The following is a 20,619-nucleotide window of genomic DNA, read 5'->3' as shown; positions in this document are numbered from 1 at the left end:
AGTCCTTTCACCTCCAAGATATTAAAATCAATTCTCTTCACTGTCTGTCACACAAGTTTTATGAAAATATATTTGAGAATATGGTGTTCAATCAAGTGATATCCTCTTGTCTGATGATTTTCTTTTTTCTCATCACATAGCTGCTCAGTTGACTGTGACTTGGTATTATTGTGAGAAATTAGAAAATTGATCAATCTTAAGAGTGCAAATTTTTAAGCTTGATCCAGAGCTTTAAGCCTACAAAATGATCATCCCTTAATTCCCTGTTGAACCATCAATCATTTTTTTTGTTTTCATTTCCCACAGAGATCTGACCCAAAGTGAATAGAAAAGAAGAGTATAAAAATGGGAGAGAAAAAGAAGGAAGAGAAAATGGGAATGTCAGCCGTCACACAACAGAGCAACCATCAAAGAAAAGAAAGGAAGACTTCTCAGAATCAAAGTATGAGGTTACAAAGCCTTCCCCTGAGAAGAAAAAGGTTTGTAAGCCTTTTGATTACCATACTTTATTGTTGCAAAATTAATCATTACTTTTAATACTTAATTGAACCAGCTACCCTGATACTAGAATGGATTGGATCTGATATGATTGCATGTGTAAGGTACTGTATGTAAACCTGTCCTACTATGACACATTACTAACAATACTTGCAACAAAAAATTACTTACAATACTAACACTATTCAAAATACTACCATTACTGTACCTAGAATTTATACAAAAACAGTAACAATAGTGACAAAACTTTTAGGTACATTCTTGGTGATTTTAACTTTGACAATCCAGGGAGATGTTACCACTTTGCCTCCATTTTTCAAAGCAGCAGTGTCTTTCACTATCAACATTCCTATTTGGGACAACTCTTGCCTTGTGAGGACAACTCTTTGCTGTTAGAATATTTGATATACATGTAACTTTTATTCACTTCAAATTTTATCCATGGACTTTTCAGGAAGTACCCAACTCCTGCGAGCAATCTGGCTGCCGAGGCTGCCACAGTTCCAGAAACTCCAGTTAGAGACTCAAAACCAAGTCCAAAGAAAACTGTTACTCTGAAAAAGGAAAAAAAGATGTTTGTAAGGAAACTCCAACCCAAGGAACACCAAAAGATTGCAAAATCAGAGGAAGTGGTTGAAGCCCCACCCTCATTTGAAAAGAAAAAAATCTGGCTACCATGGTTTTATGGCAAGAGATGGTCCTAGGGCACTTGGTTCAAAGGAAATCCCTCAGGTAGGTTTTAAAGACCAAGATCTGATTGTTAATTCTCCCCTCTAGCTGCTGCACATTTTTCTGTAAATTAATAATGAGAGTTTGTTGTTAGATCATTATAACAACTACATGTACTTGATAAGTTTTAGTATCCTCATTACATGTTTGCTGGATAATGTATGGATATTCTTGGGAGAAGTTACATATTAATTTCTTCTAGTAGTTAAATTATTATTATCTCTCAACCTCTTTATGGTTTGTTTTCCATCCTTTCAAATTTTAATGAGAGATGCAAAACAAAGGAAAATGAAGATTATTAGAATTAAGGCTTATTTGGAAAATCTGCAGATGCAGTTTACAGAAAAAAATTGTAAAATGCATGCTTTGATTAACCCTTTTACTTCCAAGATCTCAGTAGTAATTCTCCTTACTGTCTGTCATACAATTCTTGTAATGTTAGTTTGGAGAATTTGGTCTTGGATCAACTAATAATCCCCTGGTTGATATTTGTATTTATTCTCATCACTTGTCTGCATGATATTGTATTGATATTGTAAGGAGAAGTTCTGTCTTGGTCACTCATGGGAGTTAAAGGGTTAAACAAAAAAATGTATTTTATCCTTTTACTCTCAGTTGTTGTTCAAATGTTGGTTCAATGTCAGTATCTGAGAAACTGCCTACCTACCCCTCCCCTAATCCAACATTAACCCTTACTTGTAAGCAGTTGATGGTTCTTTCCAAGGTACATTGTAATGCACAGCTCAAAAAAGGAAAAAAAAGAACTGTGAACATAAACATATACACTGCACCTTTTCCCTAAATTTTTATAACAAATCCGGGTGCAGCTTACTGCAAATACACCTGGGAAACTTGTCACAAATTTGCATAAATTAACATGATTCATTGAACAGCAAACTAACAAGAACTGAAAAATTTTCTTTTTGTTGTTGGCTTCTAAAAGAGTTTTTTTTTTCCATGAGCACAAACTTATACTGTGGAGTTCATTAAATGTTTCTTTGTTAAAAGACCTTTTTAACTGGTTTAAGGTTGTATTTCCTTCCTTGAATAGCTAAACATTACTTGGCAAGAAACCTGTGATTTCTTTGTTGTTGTTGTTTTTGTTGTTGTTTTTTTTTTTGCAACTGATCACATAATTTGTTAATCCTCATTTCCCTTCTTCCATCTACTTAATTTATGGTGTCACTCAATTTGTCTGTCTGTCTGTCTGTCTGTCTGTCTGTCTGTCTGTCTGCTCTTTTGTGTATGTTCATTCTTCCAATTACTGTCTTTCTATTTGTCACTTATTCTCCTTGTTCTCCTCTGTCCAGTCACCCACACGTCAGTTTTACCACAACTCTAAATTCCACCTTTAGGTTCATCTGGTGGATCATTTTACTGTACTTCCACCTTTAGACTTGTTTGTGTTACTTAAATTGAGTTACAAGAAAGTACAGTTTTCTTGTTTTTTATTGCTTTATTTTTTTAATCTACATAAGATTTTGACAGTAAAGGTAATTTTTTTTTGTGCAGGAGAACCAAGTCTGTCATGGGTAGAAAAATATCAACCTTGTGCAGTGAAGCAGATTATTGGTCAGCAAGGTGATAGGAGCAACATGAGAAACTTGATGAACTGGGCTGAGAGCCTGGGAAAAGAATAGAAAGAAACTAGCCTCTAAATGTGAGTACACATTGATTGTCAAGATGCTTTTCGGTCAAATACATGTACATGTAACTTCTCTTTAGGCAAGTATGCAAACGGTGAAAAAGTTTGGGTTATAACCAGATAGGGGGACCTTTCTGGGGGGGGGGGGGGGGGGGAGTCGCAATTCTCCTAGTCACCTGATGCTACTGAAATTAAGTAAGCATAGGCAAGGTTAGACCTGTGGTTCTTGTGCTGACTTTACCTCTAACCCTTTATCTCACATGAGTGACCAAGACAGGATTTCTCCTTACAATATCAATACAATATCAATCAGACAAGTAATGAGAATATAGAAAAATATCAATCTGGGGATAATTAGTTGATCCAATACCAAATTATCCAAATCATAAAAATTTTATGGCGGACAGTAAGAAGTACTAGTGAGCTGTTTGGAGTAAAAGTGTTCAGTGGATGAACCTAACCTTAATCAACAGATATTTTACATAAGACCTTAAATTGAGTTGTAATGCAAATGTCGTCTAGCTGTTGGCTAAATACCTTTCACATTGAATCCAGATTGTTTCTTAATTCCCACATTCAGAGATACAATTTGTTAAACAGCTGTAACTTATGAACTTTTATGAATTTATTTTACTCGACAGTCACTTATACATGTAGTTAGTATGTTAGTAGTGGAATCACAGTTTTAAACCTTTTTATTTTGCACAGCTTTCTTTTACAACAAAGACCAAGATGGGTCGTCCTTTATGGCAGCTCTTCTGTCCGGTTCCCCAGGAGTTGGAAAAACAACAACAGCTACATGTACCCTGGTTTGTGAAGAGCTGGGTTTTTACGTACATTGAAATGAATGCCAGTGGCACACGAAGCAAAAAGACCTTGGAAGAACACATTTCTCAGTCACTGAACAATAAAACCATGGATGGCTTTCTGACAGGTTGTCAAATTTCTGTAAGATTTGGAATGTCTTTGATATTATTAAAGATACTTCATGAATTCTCCAGTCTTACTAAACTGATTTTCCTCTGTAGTTAATTTATTGGATTTCAGATGTCATTTTCCTTGTATTTTTGGTCGTATTCGCTATAAGTATTGTCACGTTACTCCTTTGCTAAGAGAACTCCACTGGCTACCAGTGCGCTCGCGCGTAGATTTTAAGATTCTCCTTGTTACATTTAAGATTCTTCACGGTGTTGCGCCTAGCTATCTTAAGGATCTTGTCTCTGTCTTACCGGTCTCACGTTACCAACTACGCCGTAACAATAATGGTATATTGTTAGAAAGACCTCAGCTAAGAACGAAGAAGACCTTGGGAGATCGCGCGTTATCGATGGCTGCCCCCTTTTTATGGAACAGTCTTCCTCTGCCAATTAGACAGGAAACATCAATCGACTCTTTTAAACGCTCTGTTAAAACATATTTATTTAAAAAGGCTTTTAGTTAGATTATTTATTTATTTATTTTTTATTTTTATTATTTTTAATATTGTAATGTTAATATTGTAATATTGTAATTTTACCGAGTAATTTTACTGGTTTTAATTTAGTTTTTAATGATATTGTAATGCGCTTTTGAGTATTTTTATAGAAAAAGCGCAATATAAGTATTAAATATTATTATTATTATTAATAACTTTTTGCTAAATTTCGCCTTAGGTCATTTCTTTTCACTCACCCGTCGAATTAAAGCTCTATTGGTCAACTTTTCCTAAAAAATTTGTCAAGTTTCCAGGCTGACAAATCGCCTGCATCTTAAATAAGAAAATTTCCTTCACTATGCGTTCAGTATGTGTGTGTCTCATTTTTCCCTGTCCTGTCAAGACCTCTCGTATGGCAGTCCAGCGCCCTTCGATCACCCTAAGCAGGCTATGGTTTAACGACCATCACATCAGCAAAAAATAAGTATACTAAAAAAAAATAGCATGTTTATATCATTGTGCTACACTCCGAATTAATGAAAATGAAAAGTTAAAAAATGTAATATGAGGTCCTGTCCAAACTTGGCGTATAAATAGTGAAACAGCATCGCTACAAAATAGAATCATGGATCACGAGATAAGCAATGACACGATTTTCTGTTTCGAGTTCGATGAGCTCATATTCAGCTTCTTCAATACTGCTCGTGTTACCAAGTGCACCGTTTTGTTACACACTTCAGGGGCAAATCACATTTTCACAGGAGTTAAGGTGAGGACAGCATAAATTAATAGCGACCGAATGCAGTGAATGAGATAAACGGATATTGACTAAAGATACAAAAAGAAATAATTCGAAACATGAGACAAAAGAATGAAAAAAATATCGATCTTATTTACTCGTCACGAACGCAGGATCGAATCTTAGACCATCGGATTTTACGATCTGAAGTTCTCACACATAGCTATAGATTTCGCGTTAATGATCCATGACATACAATGGATACATAAAGGGTCATCCTGCATACTGCTTAGATCATCAATGTCGAAAGTTTCATGTCTTCAAATACATAATGATAGAAAGGAAATTTCAAGCTCTTGCGTGACAAAGGAAAAAATCATTTTTAACCGACGACCGAAAAGAAAAACCCTATCCGTCAGATCAGGTTAAACGACCGATTAAATATCAATGCTGACATGAAGATAAACATACCAGACCTTGAGGTAGCTTATTTATCTTCCCATGAGGGATTTACGAAGCTGCGGCATTTCTGATTCCTGTATCATGTCATGTACGTCACTTGTCTGTACGAACTGTTATACGTTTATTTATGGCCTCGCTTACTGCATCCAAACTCGGCTGACAATTCTAGAGCTCAAAGAGACAGAGAGCTACGGCCTCAGATTTCTCTTCCAACTTAAAGACAACTGGTTCAGTAACAATTTATTCATAAAATTCTTATAAGATACACATAGGGTTTCTGCACACAAAGATGCATGGAGTACACAGATTTAAAAAAATTTTGAATTTTTTCCTCGGATATTTTATTTAAGAAGAGTACTTATGGTATTCGCTTTAATTCTTAACAAGACGCGAAACGATTTCAATATGCTTTTCTCTAGATACAACGAGAATTCAAGTATTTTTCTTGCAAAAGAACTTTATTGGAGTTAAATTTATTGCAAGTAATCTTCAGGTGAGGAAAGATAATAAAGGAATGTATAGCATATTATAATCGAAAGACAAGAAAATTGGAAAAAAATTTACATAAAGAATACATATTATTAATGTGGTTTCTTCAGCTTTGTATCTCCCTCTGGTGATTTCACCGGACACCAACGCTTTTGACTGCAAAAATATTTAGGGCACAATTGGCGGGAGTTATTTAGAAAAAAGCTTACCGTTATTATTTTTAGAAACTTTTTGAAGTTGTCACGGTGAGAGCGGAAAATGAAAATTTGAGAGAACTGTAACGCTAATGGGAAGATGACCAAAAACAAATGTGTATCATATTGAACGAGGGATATATCGAGTTGATCACTTGAAGAGAAATTGCATTGGTACAATATAACTCACGGTGTAAATTCATCCTTATCGATTCAGTTATGGCAGGGTGTAACATGTCCTGCTCAGAGAAGAAAAGGGGTTTTGCGGATGCGAGTGTTTTGCACTGAAAGAGAAAGAGCTGAATTTAAATCACAGAAATAATTAATCGCCATGGAGAAACATGTAAACAAGCGATAATCATAAAAAGAATAAAAAAAAAAACAGACAAAAATACAAGCACAATACTGGGCATTAGATGAGGTTACATTTTTCAAACTGGTGAGTATGTTACCTTCATTTTTTCATCGAACTGTTGTAAAGCAAAATATTATTTTTGATATTTTCAGGCATGTAGAATTAACAAATGACATCGTCTGGAGAATAGAAGGATTCAGAGGATAACAGTTTAACAGGTACAAATCAATTTTCATTCTGCAACTGATTAGAGCTCTAAAGCTCATGTTATTTATAATTGAAGATCGCAATCTTATTTTTCTTGCGGCTGAAAACAATCAAGTTTAATTTCAGTCGAATTTCCCGGTTTATTGTTATCAGATGTGAAGATATTTCAATGGTTTCTCTCATTTGACTGGTTTAATAGTCTGCACGCGATGCAATTTCCTGAAGCCTTAAACTCCTAGAAGTGATATAACTTGTAACTCATCCCTGTAATATCAATACATTATCCAGCAAACAGGTAATGAGAATACTCAAAGTTTTATCAGGTAGAATTCGCTATCTTTGAACTAACACCAAATTTCTGTATCTACTTTGAAATGAAACATGTAGCAGCTAGAGAGGAGAATTAACAATTCGATCACGGGAGTTAAAGGTTTAACTGTGCGTGATGATTATGCGGCAAAAGCGCGTGATGAGCATGTGACAGAGCTAGCTAACGTGACGTATACAATTAGAGCTCTCGTCAATATCAAAATCAGCAAATATCTCTTTGTAAGTTTGTAACAAAGCTCGAGGTTGAAAAAAAATTACGCAATCCCTACGTTTCTTTTGATATGGTAACATTCGCGATATATAGTAATAATAACGGTAATATGGTTCAGTTTCCAAAACGTGACATCTCCACCGCACGCTGTAAATGTACCATTTATATCTTCACATATCTAGGTACCAATGTCGTCATTACAATCGGATTTATCAACATGAAAGTTTTACCTTCCATGTGGGCTGTTTTTTTTCCAATTGTATTTTTTACCTGAAGCTGAATTCAATTCTTTCTTAAAGGAAATAGTTCTTGTAAGGAGAAATTGTTGTATTACAATATCCGGAATTGAATTGATTTTTCGGCGAGCTGAGTTTCGGTGCAGCGGATCTCTGTAATCGATGCTCCTATTTAAAAAATTGTATGTGATTCAAATTTTCAACCAATATCTTTTGAATAAAATGGATGATACATGTCGGCCTATCGATACGAATTTATCTGCTGGAATTGAATTATCTGTTTGAAGGAGTTAATAGATTTCATGAACACTCGATGGTAAAATTTGTATCCACGCGCGGTTATCTAATATCTCATACATGCGTTTGTAAAATAATTCAAACAGTACGCGGGCTTTGATTGGCAATAAAACCATTTTACATGAGCGTATGTAAACATGGTTTTCGTTCCTCTTTCATTAGTTATTTTATAAAAGAAATGTAAAATGGTTTCCGTGTTTACATAGCCTGCCGCTTCGCGTTGTGGTTTCCTGCGCTTATCTCGTGTTGTCCCAACCTCCCGCGTGTTTACATCAGGCTATGTAAACACAGAAACCATTTTATATTTCTTCATTGTATTACTAGATAAGTGTGAGCTTAAAAAAGGCTGTACATCGGCCAATTTCCATCACTACATTTTTAGCCGGGACCGAGACCAAGGCTTCGTCAGCAACGTATCAAAGGATGTATCACACGATAACTAAATATATTCATGCACCATGGAATTGCCAAATGAATCTGGGAGTTTCGTTGTGATTTTTATTTTGTTAAGGTCGAGTCTGTGACCTCTGTTTTAGACAAAAATGCTGCAAAAGCTTTTATTCATAGGACAAAAATTACTGTGTAGTTACGAAATTATACGAGGTATTCAACAGACTACAAGCATTTCTTTATTTCCTTCTGTGGGGAATCAAAGTGGGAATCGAAAGAAAACACATTTCACATTCTTGAGTAGCCGATCAGAGCACAGCTTTCCTGCTCGCTCACGGGTCCCACCTTAACGTATAAATAACAGAGGAATTGGGAAGACGTGTCAACAAAAGTGAAAATTTTAACCCCAGAACCACGATGACTAAGATTTCTTGATCAAGTATGAAAACTAAACCCCGTCAACGACACGATTAATTATTCTGGTCTTTTAAACGCTTTGGAACATCAATCCACCTCCTCGCAAAACTTGACACGGTAATCGTCGACGATGAATAAATTTTTGTCTTCAAATGTTCGAACTACGTATCTACAAGGGAGTTAGTAGTATCATTTCTGAGTGGTTATCTGTCAGAGTTCGGTTTTAGTAGATATACCTTTGCGCGCGATGACGGACTAAATGGACACATTGTTTGCTTGTTTACATAGTGCGCTGGAAGATAAAACTGTGAGCTCAGTAAATGCTGATAGTGGAGCAGAAGCTTGTTCTGTATGGCAAGACCACCTCAGCAGCTTTAGGGAAATGTTCCAGATTTCACATCCGCTATAATATCGCAAAAGATTCTCTTTTGATCAACAATTCGTTCACAAATAATTTTTCAGTCTCATTTCGTTTTCAGTCTACTTCCTCCGCCAAATGCTCATGGCCTGGCAGTGAATTCACTCGATGGCCTACAAGATTAAACTATGCAGGAGTCTTTGTGTTGAGCTTGGCTTTCAATTTGTTGTGGATGAAGTTTCTTGATAACAAGAGTTTTGTTGAAAAGGACACTTTCCAGTGCCATCTTCTCCAGTCCCTCAAAATAACCTCGTATTCAGCACCTTTTCTGAATTCGAAATGAAAAAATCGAGCACTTCCCCAACATAATTTGGAGAGGGACCAGCTCTTCCAGTTATTCTAAATTTCCTGGTTCCTTCAAAAAATTATTAATGAAGGAGTTTATTGACCAGAACTTATAATTCTGTTAATAAAAAAAAAAGGCTTTGTCTAGCAAATTTTTCCATAGCTTTGAGGGACATTTTACACATGCACTTTGTAGAAGAACAGGGTCGATAAACGTGTTTCTTCACGCAATGGGCTCGCGGGCTGTTGGTAGAATTCGTGACGGTAACGCAAACCCTCATAGTTGTTTCGGTTTCGTTTGTTGCATAATTTTTGATCCATGCTTATCCATGCCTACCGGGTACAACTAGATTGTTTATTGCAACTCACGCTTTTTGATAAGGGACAGCCTTGAACGACGTTTCAACAAATGAGACTACGAAAACAAACTAACAAACAGACAATTGAAAAAACAAACATGACACAACCCGCAGAACTTGACTGTCACGCAATCACAATAGCGTGACGGAGGAAACTTTGAGATTCTCATTCATCCTCTATGATTAAGTATAAAATATTTTCTCTAGGTTACTTTCATCCGAGTCTCCTCTTTTGATTTTAAACAATGTAGCGCAGTACAATCGATTCAATTTTATTTCTAGCTATGGCAGAAAGCAACCTCCCAACAACTGGAGAAGAACTGGAGGTGAAAAATAAGTTTCCAGCCACAGGTGAGAAAAAGCAACAGGGAAAGACTTCGTTGTGGTGATTTTGTACTGTTTGTTAATTAAGTATATCTTAATTCTGGTGCACAATTTTTTGGATCAATTCGACTCGAAGGTTTTAAGGAATCCACTAAATACGCCAGTATTAGAACGCTAGTTGTAATTGCACATAGTTGTGATCACTAGCAAAGTTGAAATATCTGCTCGGTAATTTCAGCGACAGAAGAAAGTCAAGTTACGTCAAGTGACGCTGAACTGGATGTATACAATGACCCTTTAAGAGGTGAGAAAACCATGTGAAATAAGATTGTTTAAAAGACGCCCCAGTAAATTTTTTGTCACATTTACATCAAAATTTGCCTATGTTCTGTGAATAAGTTTTTGAAACAGCAAAGGATTGTTTCTTCAAATTCTAACTCTTTTACCAGTAAAATGAAGAACCAAAGGAAAAAAACAATTTACTGCTCGATCCGATCAGGTAAAATGCATAGACATCATTAATTATTCTAAGCAATAAAACGACAAATTTGAAGGCGACTTAGCTTTGAAGAGCCTTAAGTTAAAGAATGGGCCAAAATTGGCCTACTAGGCTTCGTAAAACTCAGAATTCTGAGTTTTAGAAGTGCTTATTTGTAAATCAACGCACAATGTTTTGGAGATTAACTATTTATCTAAAATTTACACCTAAATGGAACGATATTTGCGCGGAAAAAGTATTATCCTTTATTCTAAATTTTGACATTTTTTGTGTAAGAGTCATTTTCGGTAAGAGGGAGCTGTTGGTACCCGTAGACCTGTCAAAGTCGAGTTTTGAAAAGATTTGCAAACGGGTAACTTTTTGAGGCCGCCAAAAGGAAAGTACTTGCGCTAGCACCTTCCTGTCCTTTACTTTTCAATACATGTTTGGCAGAAATTTTACGCAATTTGAGAATTCTACAGAGAAGATGAGGTATTTTGTCTCGGCCGTATGGCCTGTTTTAGTCTTACAAATATTACACGCCTCTTTAAACAGTTATGTCAATACCAGGCCCACGCTGTAAACCACCAGCCAACAAAATGTAGAACCCCTGACTTTTATAACAGGCAAAATGGCACTTCGTGGGAAAGTGGTACTTTCCTAATCAAAAAACAGCAAAAACAAAAAGCACGTTTTCCGGCGCTCTTTTCTGAAGGATGGGCAAACCACGAACTCTTGTCACTCTCAGCACGATGTTTCTTTTGTTATCAGAACAATAAAAAATTTTAACCCTTTTCGGTCCTGGCTTTGCTTTGCTTTATGCATTTTTTCTCAGTAACTTATGGGATTTTATATTCTAACTTGATATTTTGGATCGTGTAACGTAGGTGTAAAAGGAACTTTGGAAACCCTCTCGACTTAAGTGTAAACCGAACAGACTTGATCTGGTTATAACCGAAGCTACAGCTAAAACTCCAATAGGATCTCCTGGTGAAACTTGTGATATTTTGGAAAACGTAAGCCAGGTGTAAAAGGGGTTTGTGAAAGCCTTTCGACCTAAATGTAAACCGATAAACTTGAAATGGTAATAGCCAAGCTACAGCCCAGACTCTCGACAGCTTGCACACAAACAAAATGTACAGATATTAAACTATTCTGATTTTTTGTTTTTCGTAGCTCTCCGCTCCTTTAACCTAAAAGTTCGTTTGGAAGTATAAAGTTGTAGTATGAAGTCGTATCACTCATTACTATATCATTAACACCAAAACTGTGTGCTTTCAGGGATAGCGAAAGTATGTCTCGAGGAAGGTAACAAAGAATACAGACAAGGAGAAGCTAATAACGCGATAAACTCCTACACGGAAGGACTTCAAGTGAACTGCAAAGATATACGGCTTAACGCCAAGCTTTATAGCAACAGGGCAACAGCTCATTTCCGTTTAGGTAAGAATTTCACATGTAAACATATAAATCTGTCGTGCAGCGTTACAAGATAACGGAATACACAATCTGCATCAAGAAAAGAAAAAAATTGAGCAACTGCAGAAAAGTAGCGTAAAAACGGCATAAATCTCCCCGTAGCGAATGAAAATTAAGCAAAGAAATGATCCTGGTTACATTTTAAGCAATTGTAATTTTTATGGCTTCTTTGTTGCAATTGCGTGTGATTACCTCTTTTTTAAACCTTCTTTCCGGAATCTCATAGCCAACTACGTGGAATGTCTCAATGATGCAACAGTTGCCGTTCAATTGGAACCCACTTTAATCAAGGCTATTAAGAAAGGTGGGTTTTTCAGACATAAGCCATCAACATTCTATTCTTTGATTTCGTCAAAAGAGGATTGTGCGGTTTGTGGCAGGTAGCTGTACTCCAAGTGTCAATTGTATCTGGTGTGTCAATGTCTGTGATGTGGGTAAAAAGCACAAGAAAATGTCAATAAACTCTCAAATACCGCTGCCTGGTTAGTTCACAATGTAGAGCGCTGGAAGCTTAATTGGTAGCCGCTTTGCATTAGCTCCTTATTGTTCATTTTCAGTTCCTCCACAAGTTCAAATTTCCTTCATTATCACAATTTTTGTTCCCAGCTAAATGGGAAATTAAGTCCATTTTATCAATACGTTTATACCTTAACAGTGATAAATTACCTCGCACCACCAGTTATTCTCTCCTTTTCAGGAGCTAGAGCTTGTGTCGAACTTTGCTGGTATAAAGAAGCAAGGAGCTGGTTGCATATGGGATTGACCGTATCCTTTGACGAATTTTTCAAACGTGATACGAGATGCAATGCGAATAATATTTCAAGAGAAATCAATATGTTCCAGGCAGATTCTTCTACACAAAATGCAAGCGATGTTCTCTTATACTGCACTGAGCAGTTTAAAGAGGCTGAAATATTATTAACGAGTTCTTTCGATTATTCCACGAAACTTTACTTAAAAGAAGAGGCCATATTAACTAATTCCCAGAGTTTCTGCTGAATGCTCCTCATTTTTGTCTTGAGACGAGCATCACCATGACGACCGAACTTAAACTAATAAATGCGCTTCAGAGCTAGTTAACACTCTCGAATAACTTGAAATCAAATCTCTTCAAGAAATCCACGCTCGAATTTTCATTCCAATTTTAAAGTTTATCCAATACTCTCATTATTATTAAAACAAACATTTCCATTGCATTTTCGCAAGTCCACCGATGATTTAGCTATCCTTGACACGTTTTAAGATTGAAAACAATAACGAACGTCTGCTTCAATTATTAAAGAAGTCGAATGCTGTACTAAAAGTCAAAGCAAACACTTATGCCAGTCTCGCATGTACTTACCATAATGTTGGGCAGTTCAACACAGCCATCAAGTACCATCAACATTGTCAAGAAATTGCTGAAGAAGTGGGAGACAAGGCCGGAGAGGGAAGAAGTTATGCCAATCTCGGCAACGCTTATCACAGTCTAGGAGAGTTCAAAACAGCCCTCAACTACCATCAACGTCATCTAGAAATTGCTAAAGAAGTGGGAGACAAGGCCGGAGAGGGAGGAAGTTATGGCAATCTCGGCAACGCTTATTACAGTCTAGGAGAGTTCAAAACAGCCATCAAAAACCATCAACGTCATCTAGAAATTGCTAAAGAAGTGGGAGACAAGGCCGGAGAGGGAAGAAGTTATGGCAATCTCGGCAACGCTTATCACAGTCTAGGAGAGTTCAAAACAGCCATCAAGTACCATCAACGTGATCTAGAAATTGCTAAAGAAGTGGGAGACAAGGCCGGAGAGGGAGGAAGTTATGGCAATCTCGGCAACGCTTATCGATGTCTAGGAGAGTTCAAAACAGCCATCAAGTACCATCAACGTCATCTGGAAATTGCTAAAGAAGTGGGAGACAAGGCCGGAGAGGGAGGAGGTTATGGCAATCTCGGCAACGCTTATCATAGTCTAGGAGACTTCAAAACAGCCATCCAGTACCATCAACGTGATCTAGAAATTGCTAAAGAAGTGGGAGACAAGGCTGGAGAGGGAAGAAGTTATGCCAATCTCGGCAACGCTTATCACTGTCTAGGAGAGTTCAAAACAGCCATCAAGTACCATCAACGTCATCTACAAATTGCTAAAGAAGTGGGAGACAAGGCCGGAGAGGGAAAAAGTTATGGCAATCTCGGCAACGCTTATCACAGTCTAGGAGAGTTTAGAACAGCCATCAAGTACCATCAACATCATCTAGAAATTGCTAAAGAAGTGGGAGACAAGGCCGGAGAGGGAATCAGTTATGGCAATCTCGGCAACGCTTATGAACGTCTAGGAGAGTTCAAAACAGCCATCAAGTACCATCAACGTGATCTAGAAATTGCTAAAGAAGTGGGAGACAAGGCCGGAGAGGGAAGAGGTTATGGCAATCTCGGCAACGCTTATCACAGTCTAGGAGAGTTCAAAACAGCCATCAAGTACCATCAACGTCATGTAGAAATTGCTAAAGAAGTAGGGGACAAGGCCGGAGAGGGAATCAGTTATGGCAATCTCGGCAACGCTTATCGATGTCTAGGAGAGTTCAAAACAGCCATCAAGTACCATCAACGTCATCTAGAAATTGCTAAAGAAGTGGGAGACAAGGCCGGAGAGGGAAGAAGTTATGCCAATCTCGGCAACTCTTATCAATGTCTAGGAGAGTTCAAAACAGCCATCAAGTACCATCAACGTCATCTACAAATTGCTAAAGAAGTGGGAGACAAGGCCGGAGAGGGAAGAAGTTATGGCAGTCTCGGCAACGCTTATCACAGTCTAAGAGAGTTCAAAACAGCCATCAAGTACCATCAACGTCATCTACAAATTGCTAAAGAAGTGGGAGACAAGGTCGGAGAGGGAGCAAGTTATGGCGGTCTCGGCAACGCTTATCACAGTCTAGGAGAGTTCAAAACAGCCATCAAGTACCATCAACATCATCTAGAAATTGCTAAAGAAGTGGGAGACAAGGCCGGAGAGGGAATCAGTTATGGCAATCTCGGCAACGCTTATGAACGTCTAGGAGAGTTCAAAACAGCCATCAAGTGCCTTCAACGTGATCTAGAAATTGCTAAAAAAGTGGGAGACAAGGCCGGAGAGGGCGAAAGTTATGGCAGTCTCGGCACCGCTTATCACAGTCTAGGAGAGTTCAAAACAGCCATCAAGTACCATCAACGTCACCTAGAAATTGCTAACGAAGTGGGAGACAAGGCCGGAGAGGGAAGAAGTTATGGAAATCTCGGCAACGCTTATCACAGTCTAGGAGAGTTCAAAACAGCCATCAAGTACCATCAACGTCATCTAGAAATTGCCAAAGAAGTGGGAGACAAGGCTGGAGAGGGAGGAGGTTATGGCAATCTCGGCGACGCTTATCGATGTCTAGGAGAGTTTAAAACAGCGATTAAGTACCATCAGCGATGTCTAGAAATTGCTAAAGAAGGGGGAGACGAGGCCGGAGAGAGAAGATGTTATGCCAATCTCGGTAACGCTTATAGACGTCTAGGAGAGTTCAAAACAGCCATCAAGTACCATCAACGTGATATAGAAATTGCTAAAGAAGTGGGAGACAAGGCCGGAGAGGGAAGAGGTTATGGCAATCTCGGAAACGCTTATCACAGTCTAGGAGAGTTCAAAACAGCCATCAAGTACCATCAACGTCATCTAGAAATTGCTAAAGAAATGCAAGACAAGGCCGGAGAGGCAGGAGGGTATGGCAATCTCGGCAACGCTTATTGCAGTCTAGGAGAGTTCAAAACAGCCATCAAGTACCATCAACGTCATCTAGAAATTGCTAAAGAAGTGGGAGACAAGGCCGGAGAGGGAATCAGTTATGGCAATCTTGGGAACACTTATCGATGTCTAGGAGAGTTCAAAACAGCCATCAAGTACCATCAACGTCATCTAGAAATTGCTAAAGAAGTGGGAGACAAGGCCGGAGAGGGAAGAGGTTATGGCAATCTTGGGAACACTTATCGATGTCTAGGAGAGTTCAAAACAGCCATCAAGTACCATCAACGTCATCTAGAAATTGCTAAAGAAGTGGGAGACAAGGCCAGAGAGGGAGGAGGTTATGGCAATCTCGGCAACGCTTATTGCAGTCTAGGAGAGTTCAAAACAGCCTTCCAGTACTATCAACGTCATCTACAAATTGCTAAAGAAGTGGGAGACAAGGCCGGAGAGGGAATCAGTTATGGCAATCTTGGCAACGCTTATCACAGTCTAGGAGAGTTCAAAACAGCCTCCCAGTACCATCAACGTGATCTAGAAATTGCTAAAGAAGTGGGAGACAAGGCCGGAGAGGGAAGAAGTTATGGCAATCTTGGCAACGCTTATCACAGTCTAGGAGAGTTCAAAACAGCCATCAAGTACCATCAACTTCATCTACAAATTGCTAAAGAAGTGGGAGACAAGGCCGGAGAGGGAAAAAGTTATGGCAATCTCGGCAACGCTTATCACTGTCTAGGAGAGTTCAAAACAGCCTCCCAGTACCATCAACGTGATCTAGAAATTGCTAAAGAAGTGGGAGACAAGGCCGGAGAGGGAAGAAGTTATGGCAATCTTGGCAACGCTTATCACAGTCTAGGAGAGTTCAAAACAGCCATCAAGTACCATCAACTTCATCTAGAAATTGCTAAAGAAGTGGGAGACAAGGCCGGAGAGGGAAGAAGTTATGGAAATCTCGGCAACGCTTATTGCAGTCTAGGAGAGTTCAAAACAGCCATCAAGTACCATCAACGTCATCTAGAAATTGCTAAAGAAGTGGGAGACAAGGCCGGAGAGGGCGGAAGTTATGGCAATCTTGGGAACACTTATCGATGTTTAGGAGAGTTCAAAACAGCCATCAAGTACCATCAACGTCATCTAGAAATTGCTAAAGAAGTGGGAGACAAGGCCGGAGAGGGAAGAGGTTATGGCAATCTTGGGAACACTTATCGATGTCTAGGAGAGTTCAAAACAGCCATCAAGTACGATCAACGTCATCTAGAAATTGCTAAAGAAGTGGGAGACAAGGCCAGAGAGGGAGGAGGTTATGGCAATCTCGGCAACGCTTATCACTGTCTAGGAGAGTTCAAAACAGCCTTCCAGTACTATCAACGTCATCTAGAAATTGCTAAAGAAGTGGGAGACAAGGCCGGAGAGGGAATCAGTTATGGCAATCTTGGCAACGCTTATCACAGTCTAGGAGAGTTCAAAACAGCCATCACATACCATCAACGTGATCTAGAAATTGCTAAAGAAGTGGGAGACAAGGCCGGAGAGGGAAGAGGTTATGGCAATCTCGGCAAAGATTATCACAGTCTAGGAGAGTTCAAAACAGCCATCAAGTACCATCAACGTCATCTAGTAATTGCTAAAGAAGTGGGAGACAAGGCCGCAGAGGGAAGAAGTTATGGCAGTCTCGGCAACGCGTATCACAGTCTAGGAGAGTTCAAAACAGTTATCAAGTACCATCAACGTCATCTAGAAATTGCTAAAGAAGTGGGAAACAAGGCTGGAGAGGGAGCAAGTTATGGCAATCTCGGCAACGCTTATCACAGTCTAGGAGAGTTCAAAACAGCCATCAAGTACCATCAACGTCATCTAGAAATTGCTAAAGAAGTGGGAAACAAGGCCGGAGAGGGAAGAAGTTATGGAAATCTCGGCAACGCTTATGAACGTCTAGGAGAGTTCAAAACAGCCATCAAGTACCATCAACGTCACCTAGAAATTGCTAAAGAAGTGGGAGACAAGGCCGGAGAGGGCGGAAGTTATGGCAATCTCGGCAACGCTTATAACAGTCTAGGAGAGTTCAAAACAGCCATCAAGTACCATCAATGTCATCTAGAAATTGCTAAAGAAGTGGGAAAGAAGGCCGGAGAGGGAGCAAGTTATGCCAATCTCGGCACCGCTTATGGCCATCTACGAAAGTTTAAAACGGCCATGGAGTACCATCAACGTCATCTAGAAATTGCTAAAGAAGTAGGAGATAAGGCAGGAGAGGGAAGAAGTTATGGCAGCCTCGGCAACGCTTACCAAGGTGTACGACAGTTCAAAACAGCAATGGAGTACTATCATCGTCATCTAAAAATTGCTAAAGAAGTGGGAGACCGGGCCGGAGAGGGAGCAATTTATTGCAATCTCGGCAACGCTTACCAAGGTCTACGACAGTTCAAAACAGCCATCGAGTACCATCAACGTCATCTTGAAATTGCTAAAGAAGTGGGAAGTAAGACCGGAGAAGCGTGCTCACTCTATTCCCTTGGAAACAGTTTTGAGTGCCAAGGAAATCTTATGGTGGCATTTGACTGTTATTACTCGAGTGTAGAATTGTATGATGATATCAGGGCCAGTCTTCAACTCAACGATCAGTGGAAGATTTCTTATCGTAATCAGTACCAAGGTGCATACAAAGGTTTGTGGCGTATAAATCTCAAACGAGGTCAAGCTGTAAAGGCTCTTCTTACCGCAGAGAAAGGAAGTGCTCAAGCTCTGAGAGATCTCATGGACACAAAATATTCGCCTGGAGCTTCTTTAACGCACAGCGCATCCCGCATTTCTCTGAGATGTGTTCAATTGAGCACAGTTTTCATAGCTATCAATGGGCCATGCGTTTACTTCTGGGTTTGCCTTAGTGAAGATAACATCCAGATGAGACAGGTACACGTCAACGACTATAGGTTTGAGCATGAATTGAAATGTTTCATCCAGCTACTGAACAAATCTGCTCTTAAGGAGATCGGTGCAAGAGATACTGTTGCCATCGAAAATCCTCTGCTTGATTCGCCGACAAAAGAAGAAATGGCCGATGGTGTGATCCGAGTTGATGTGAGGCACTCCCAATCAAGTGCTTTAAATAAGCTGCATGACATCATCGTTTCTCCTATTGCTGACCTGATCAAAGGCAACGACGAGATCACATTCGTTCCTGAGGGGCCATTTTGCCTTGTACCTTATGCAGCATTGCAGGAGTCGAACTCATCATATTTAAGTGATTCTTTCAGAATTCGTGTGCTTCCCTCTCTGACGACGTTGCAACTAATTCATGATTCTCCAGCTGACTTTCACGTGAAGACTGGTGCATTGCTTGTCGGTGACCCATGTTTCAAACATATCATCTATGAGGGAGGACTTTTAGTGCAACTTCCAGGAGCAAGGAAAGAGGTGGAGATGATCGGCCGTGTCCTTAATGTTTGCCCCCTCACTGGAGAAATGGCAACAAAAGATGAAGTGTTAAAACGAATATCATCAGTGGCCTTAGTTCACATAGCAGCGCACGGTAAAATGGAAACTGGAGAAGTTATCCTGGCACCAAACACCACAAGACAAAACCCTCATCCGCAAGAGGAAGACTATCTACTGACGATGAAAGATGTCATAGAAGCTGGGTTGCGAGCACATCTGGTTGTACTTAGCTGCTGTCACACTGCTCGTGGGGAGGTCATGGCTGAGGGTGTGGTCGGCATGGCGCGTGCACTTTTGGGTGCCGGTGCTAGATCTGTTGTGGTAACCTTGTGGGCGATTGGCGACGAGGGGACCCTGGAGTTCATGACTTTCTTCTACGATGCACTTGCCAAAGGCAAGAAGGCAAGTGAAGCTCTCAATCAGGCCATGAAGTGTATGAGAGAAATTGAAAAGTTCAAGGAGGTGATTTACTGGGCACCATTTGTACTCATTGGTGATGACGTCAACCTAGATTTCAAGGATATTGGAAGCCAAAACAAGTAAATATTCTGTTTATACATTCTATTCAATACAAAGTTACCTTAAATCATAATTATAGCTTATGTATGAGCAGTGATACTTGCGTGTTATTTTCCTTTCAGTTGGCATACGAATTTAGTTTTTGCTCCTGCAAATTGAGATGCAGTACAATCAAGTGGACACGTTTACGATGATGACATTCTTGTTAGGAAACATAATAGGTGTAAAAAAGCAAATTTCTTTTAAAACAATGCTGTTGTGCAATGTATCGCTTCCGCATGTGCTAGGAAATATTTCATGGAAACTCAACCATCCTCCCTAAACTTAGCGTTTTTTATTTTTCATTTAAGGAAGTGAGCATTGGAATCCCAGAGTGTTTTCGGATACCTGCAAACGCTGATATTTGAACCAGAAACCAGTAAGCTACTTATGAATCTTTCTCAAGAGTCTTCTTTTCAAAGCAAGAAGAACCAAAAGACTGCCAAAGTCAAGTTTAACAAGAGAACGGATTTCCTTTGATTCAAAAGTTGACTTTTTGCTTGACTGAACTGCTCGTTAAAGCTTAATCTTTGATGTTCTGCTGAAACTACTGTTTTTTTTCCTATATGATATCTTGAAATTATCATGACCATGTCATTGTCATGTAAAAAGTTAATTTTTAATCTAAGTATTTCTTACTAGGCCGATTGAGGCGTTGCATTTACGTCGAAGTTGAAACGTCTTGGAAACGTTTTCCACAGTTTTTTTTAGACTTTTTCTCAATCGGTTTCTTTCTCATGAGTGATGTAAAGCTGTTATAGCCATGTGCATGTGTGGAGAATTTCTATGGAAATTGGAGAATAACTAGTTGTCCGATTGCTCGATTATCTTGGTTTATATCAGATGGAAATTGTGATTAACTTTTCGAGGATTTGTACCCAGCCATTGGTACTTAAAGTTAGTTTCTGCCGATCAGAATTTGGTTTATCTGGAC

At 39.0% G+C, this 20,619-nt stretch overlaps 2 protein-coding genes across 2 annotated transcripts in view; both read left to right on the top strand.

The window, feature by feature from the left end:
* The window catches only part of LOC136280913 (uncharacterized), a 78,238-nt gene extending 64,900 nt beyond the window's left edge, over nt 1-13,338 (top strand). Inside the window, exons 7-18 of the mRNA XM_066166736.1 lie at nt 307-479; nt 953-1,230; nt 2,740-2,887; nt 3,581-3,806; nt 4,954-5,055; nt 5,907-5,980; nt 6,678-6,743; nt 9,958-10,026; nt 11,759-11,920; nt 12,183-12,260; nt 12,654-12,721; nt 13,200-13,338. The gene's annotated coding sequence lies outside the window, so the exon portion shown is untranslated. The remainder of the gene's footprint in view (nt 1-306; nt 480-952; nt 1,231-2,739; nt 2,888-3,580; nt 3,807-4,953; nt 5,056-5,906; nt 5,981-6,677; nt 6,744-9,957; nt 10,027-11,758; nt 11,921-12,182; nt 12,261-12,653; nt 12,722-13,199) is intronic.
* LOC131775506 (tetratricopeptide repeat protein 28-like) lies at nt 9,960-20,270 on the top strand. Its single transcript, XM_066166508.1, has 7 exons — nt 9,960-10,026; nt 10,238-10,303; nt 11,759-11,920; nt 12,183-12,260; nt 15,271-15,447; nt 15,631-19,666; nt 19,997-20,270. The coding sequence occupies exons 1-7, from the start codon at nt 9,960-9,962 to the stop codon at nt 20,001-20,003; spliced, it is 4,593 nt and encodes a 1,530-aa protein (XP_066022605.1). The 3' UTR covers nt 20,004-20,270.
* Nucleotides 20,271-20,619: the final 349 nt, after the last annotated feature.

The sequence above is a fragment of the Pocillopora verrucosa genome, chromosome 5 (assembly GCF_036669915.1).
Source record: "Pocillopora verrucosa isolate sample1 chromosome 5, ASM3666991v2, whole genome shotgun sequence".
Classification (NCBI taxonomy): domain Eukaryota; kingdom Metazoa; phylum Cnidaria; class Anthozoa; order Scleractinia; family Pocilloporidae; genus Pocillopora; species Pocillopora verrucosa.
The sequence above is the reverse complement of the archived record's forward strand: the minus strand, read 5'-3'. Positions and strand labels throughout refer to the sequence as shown.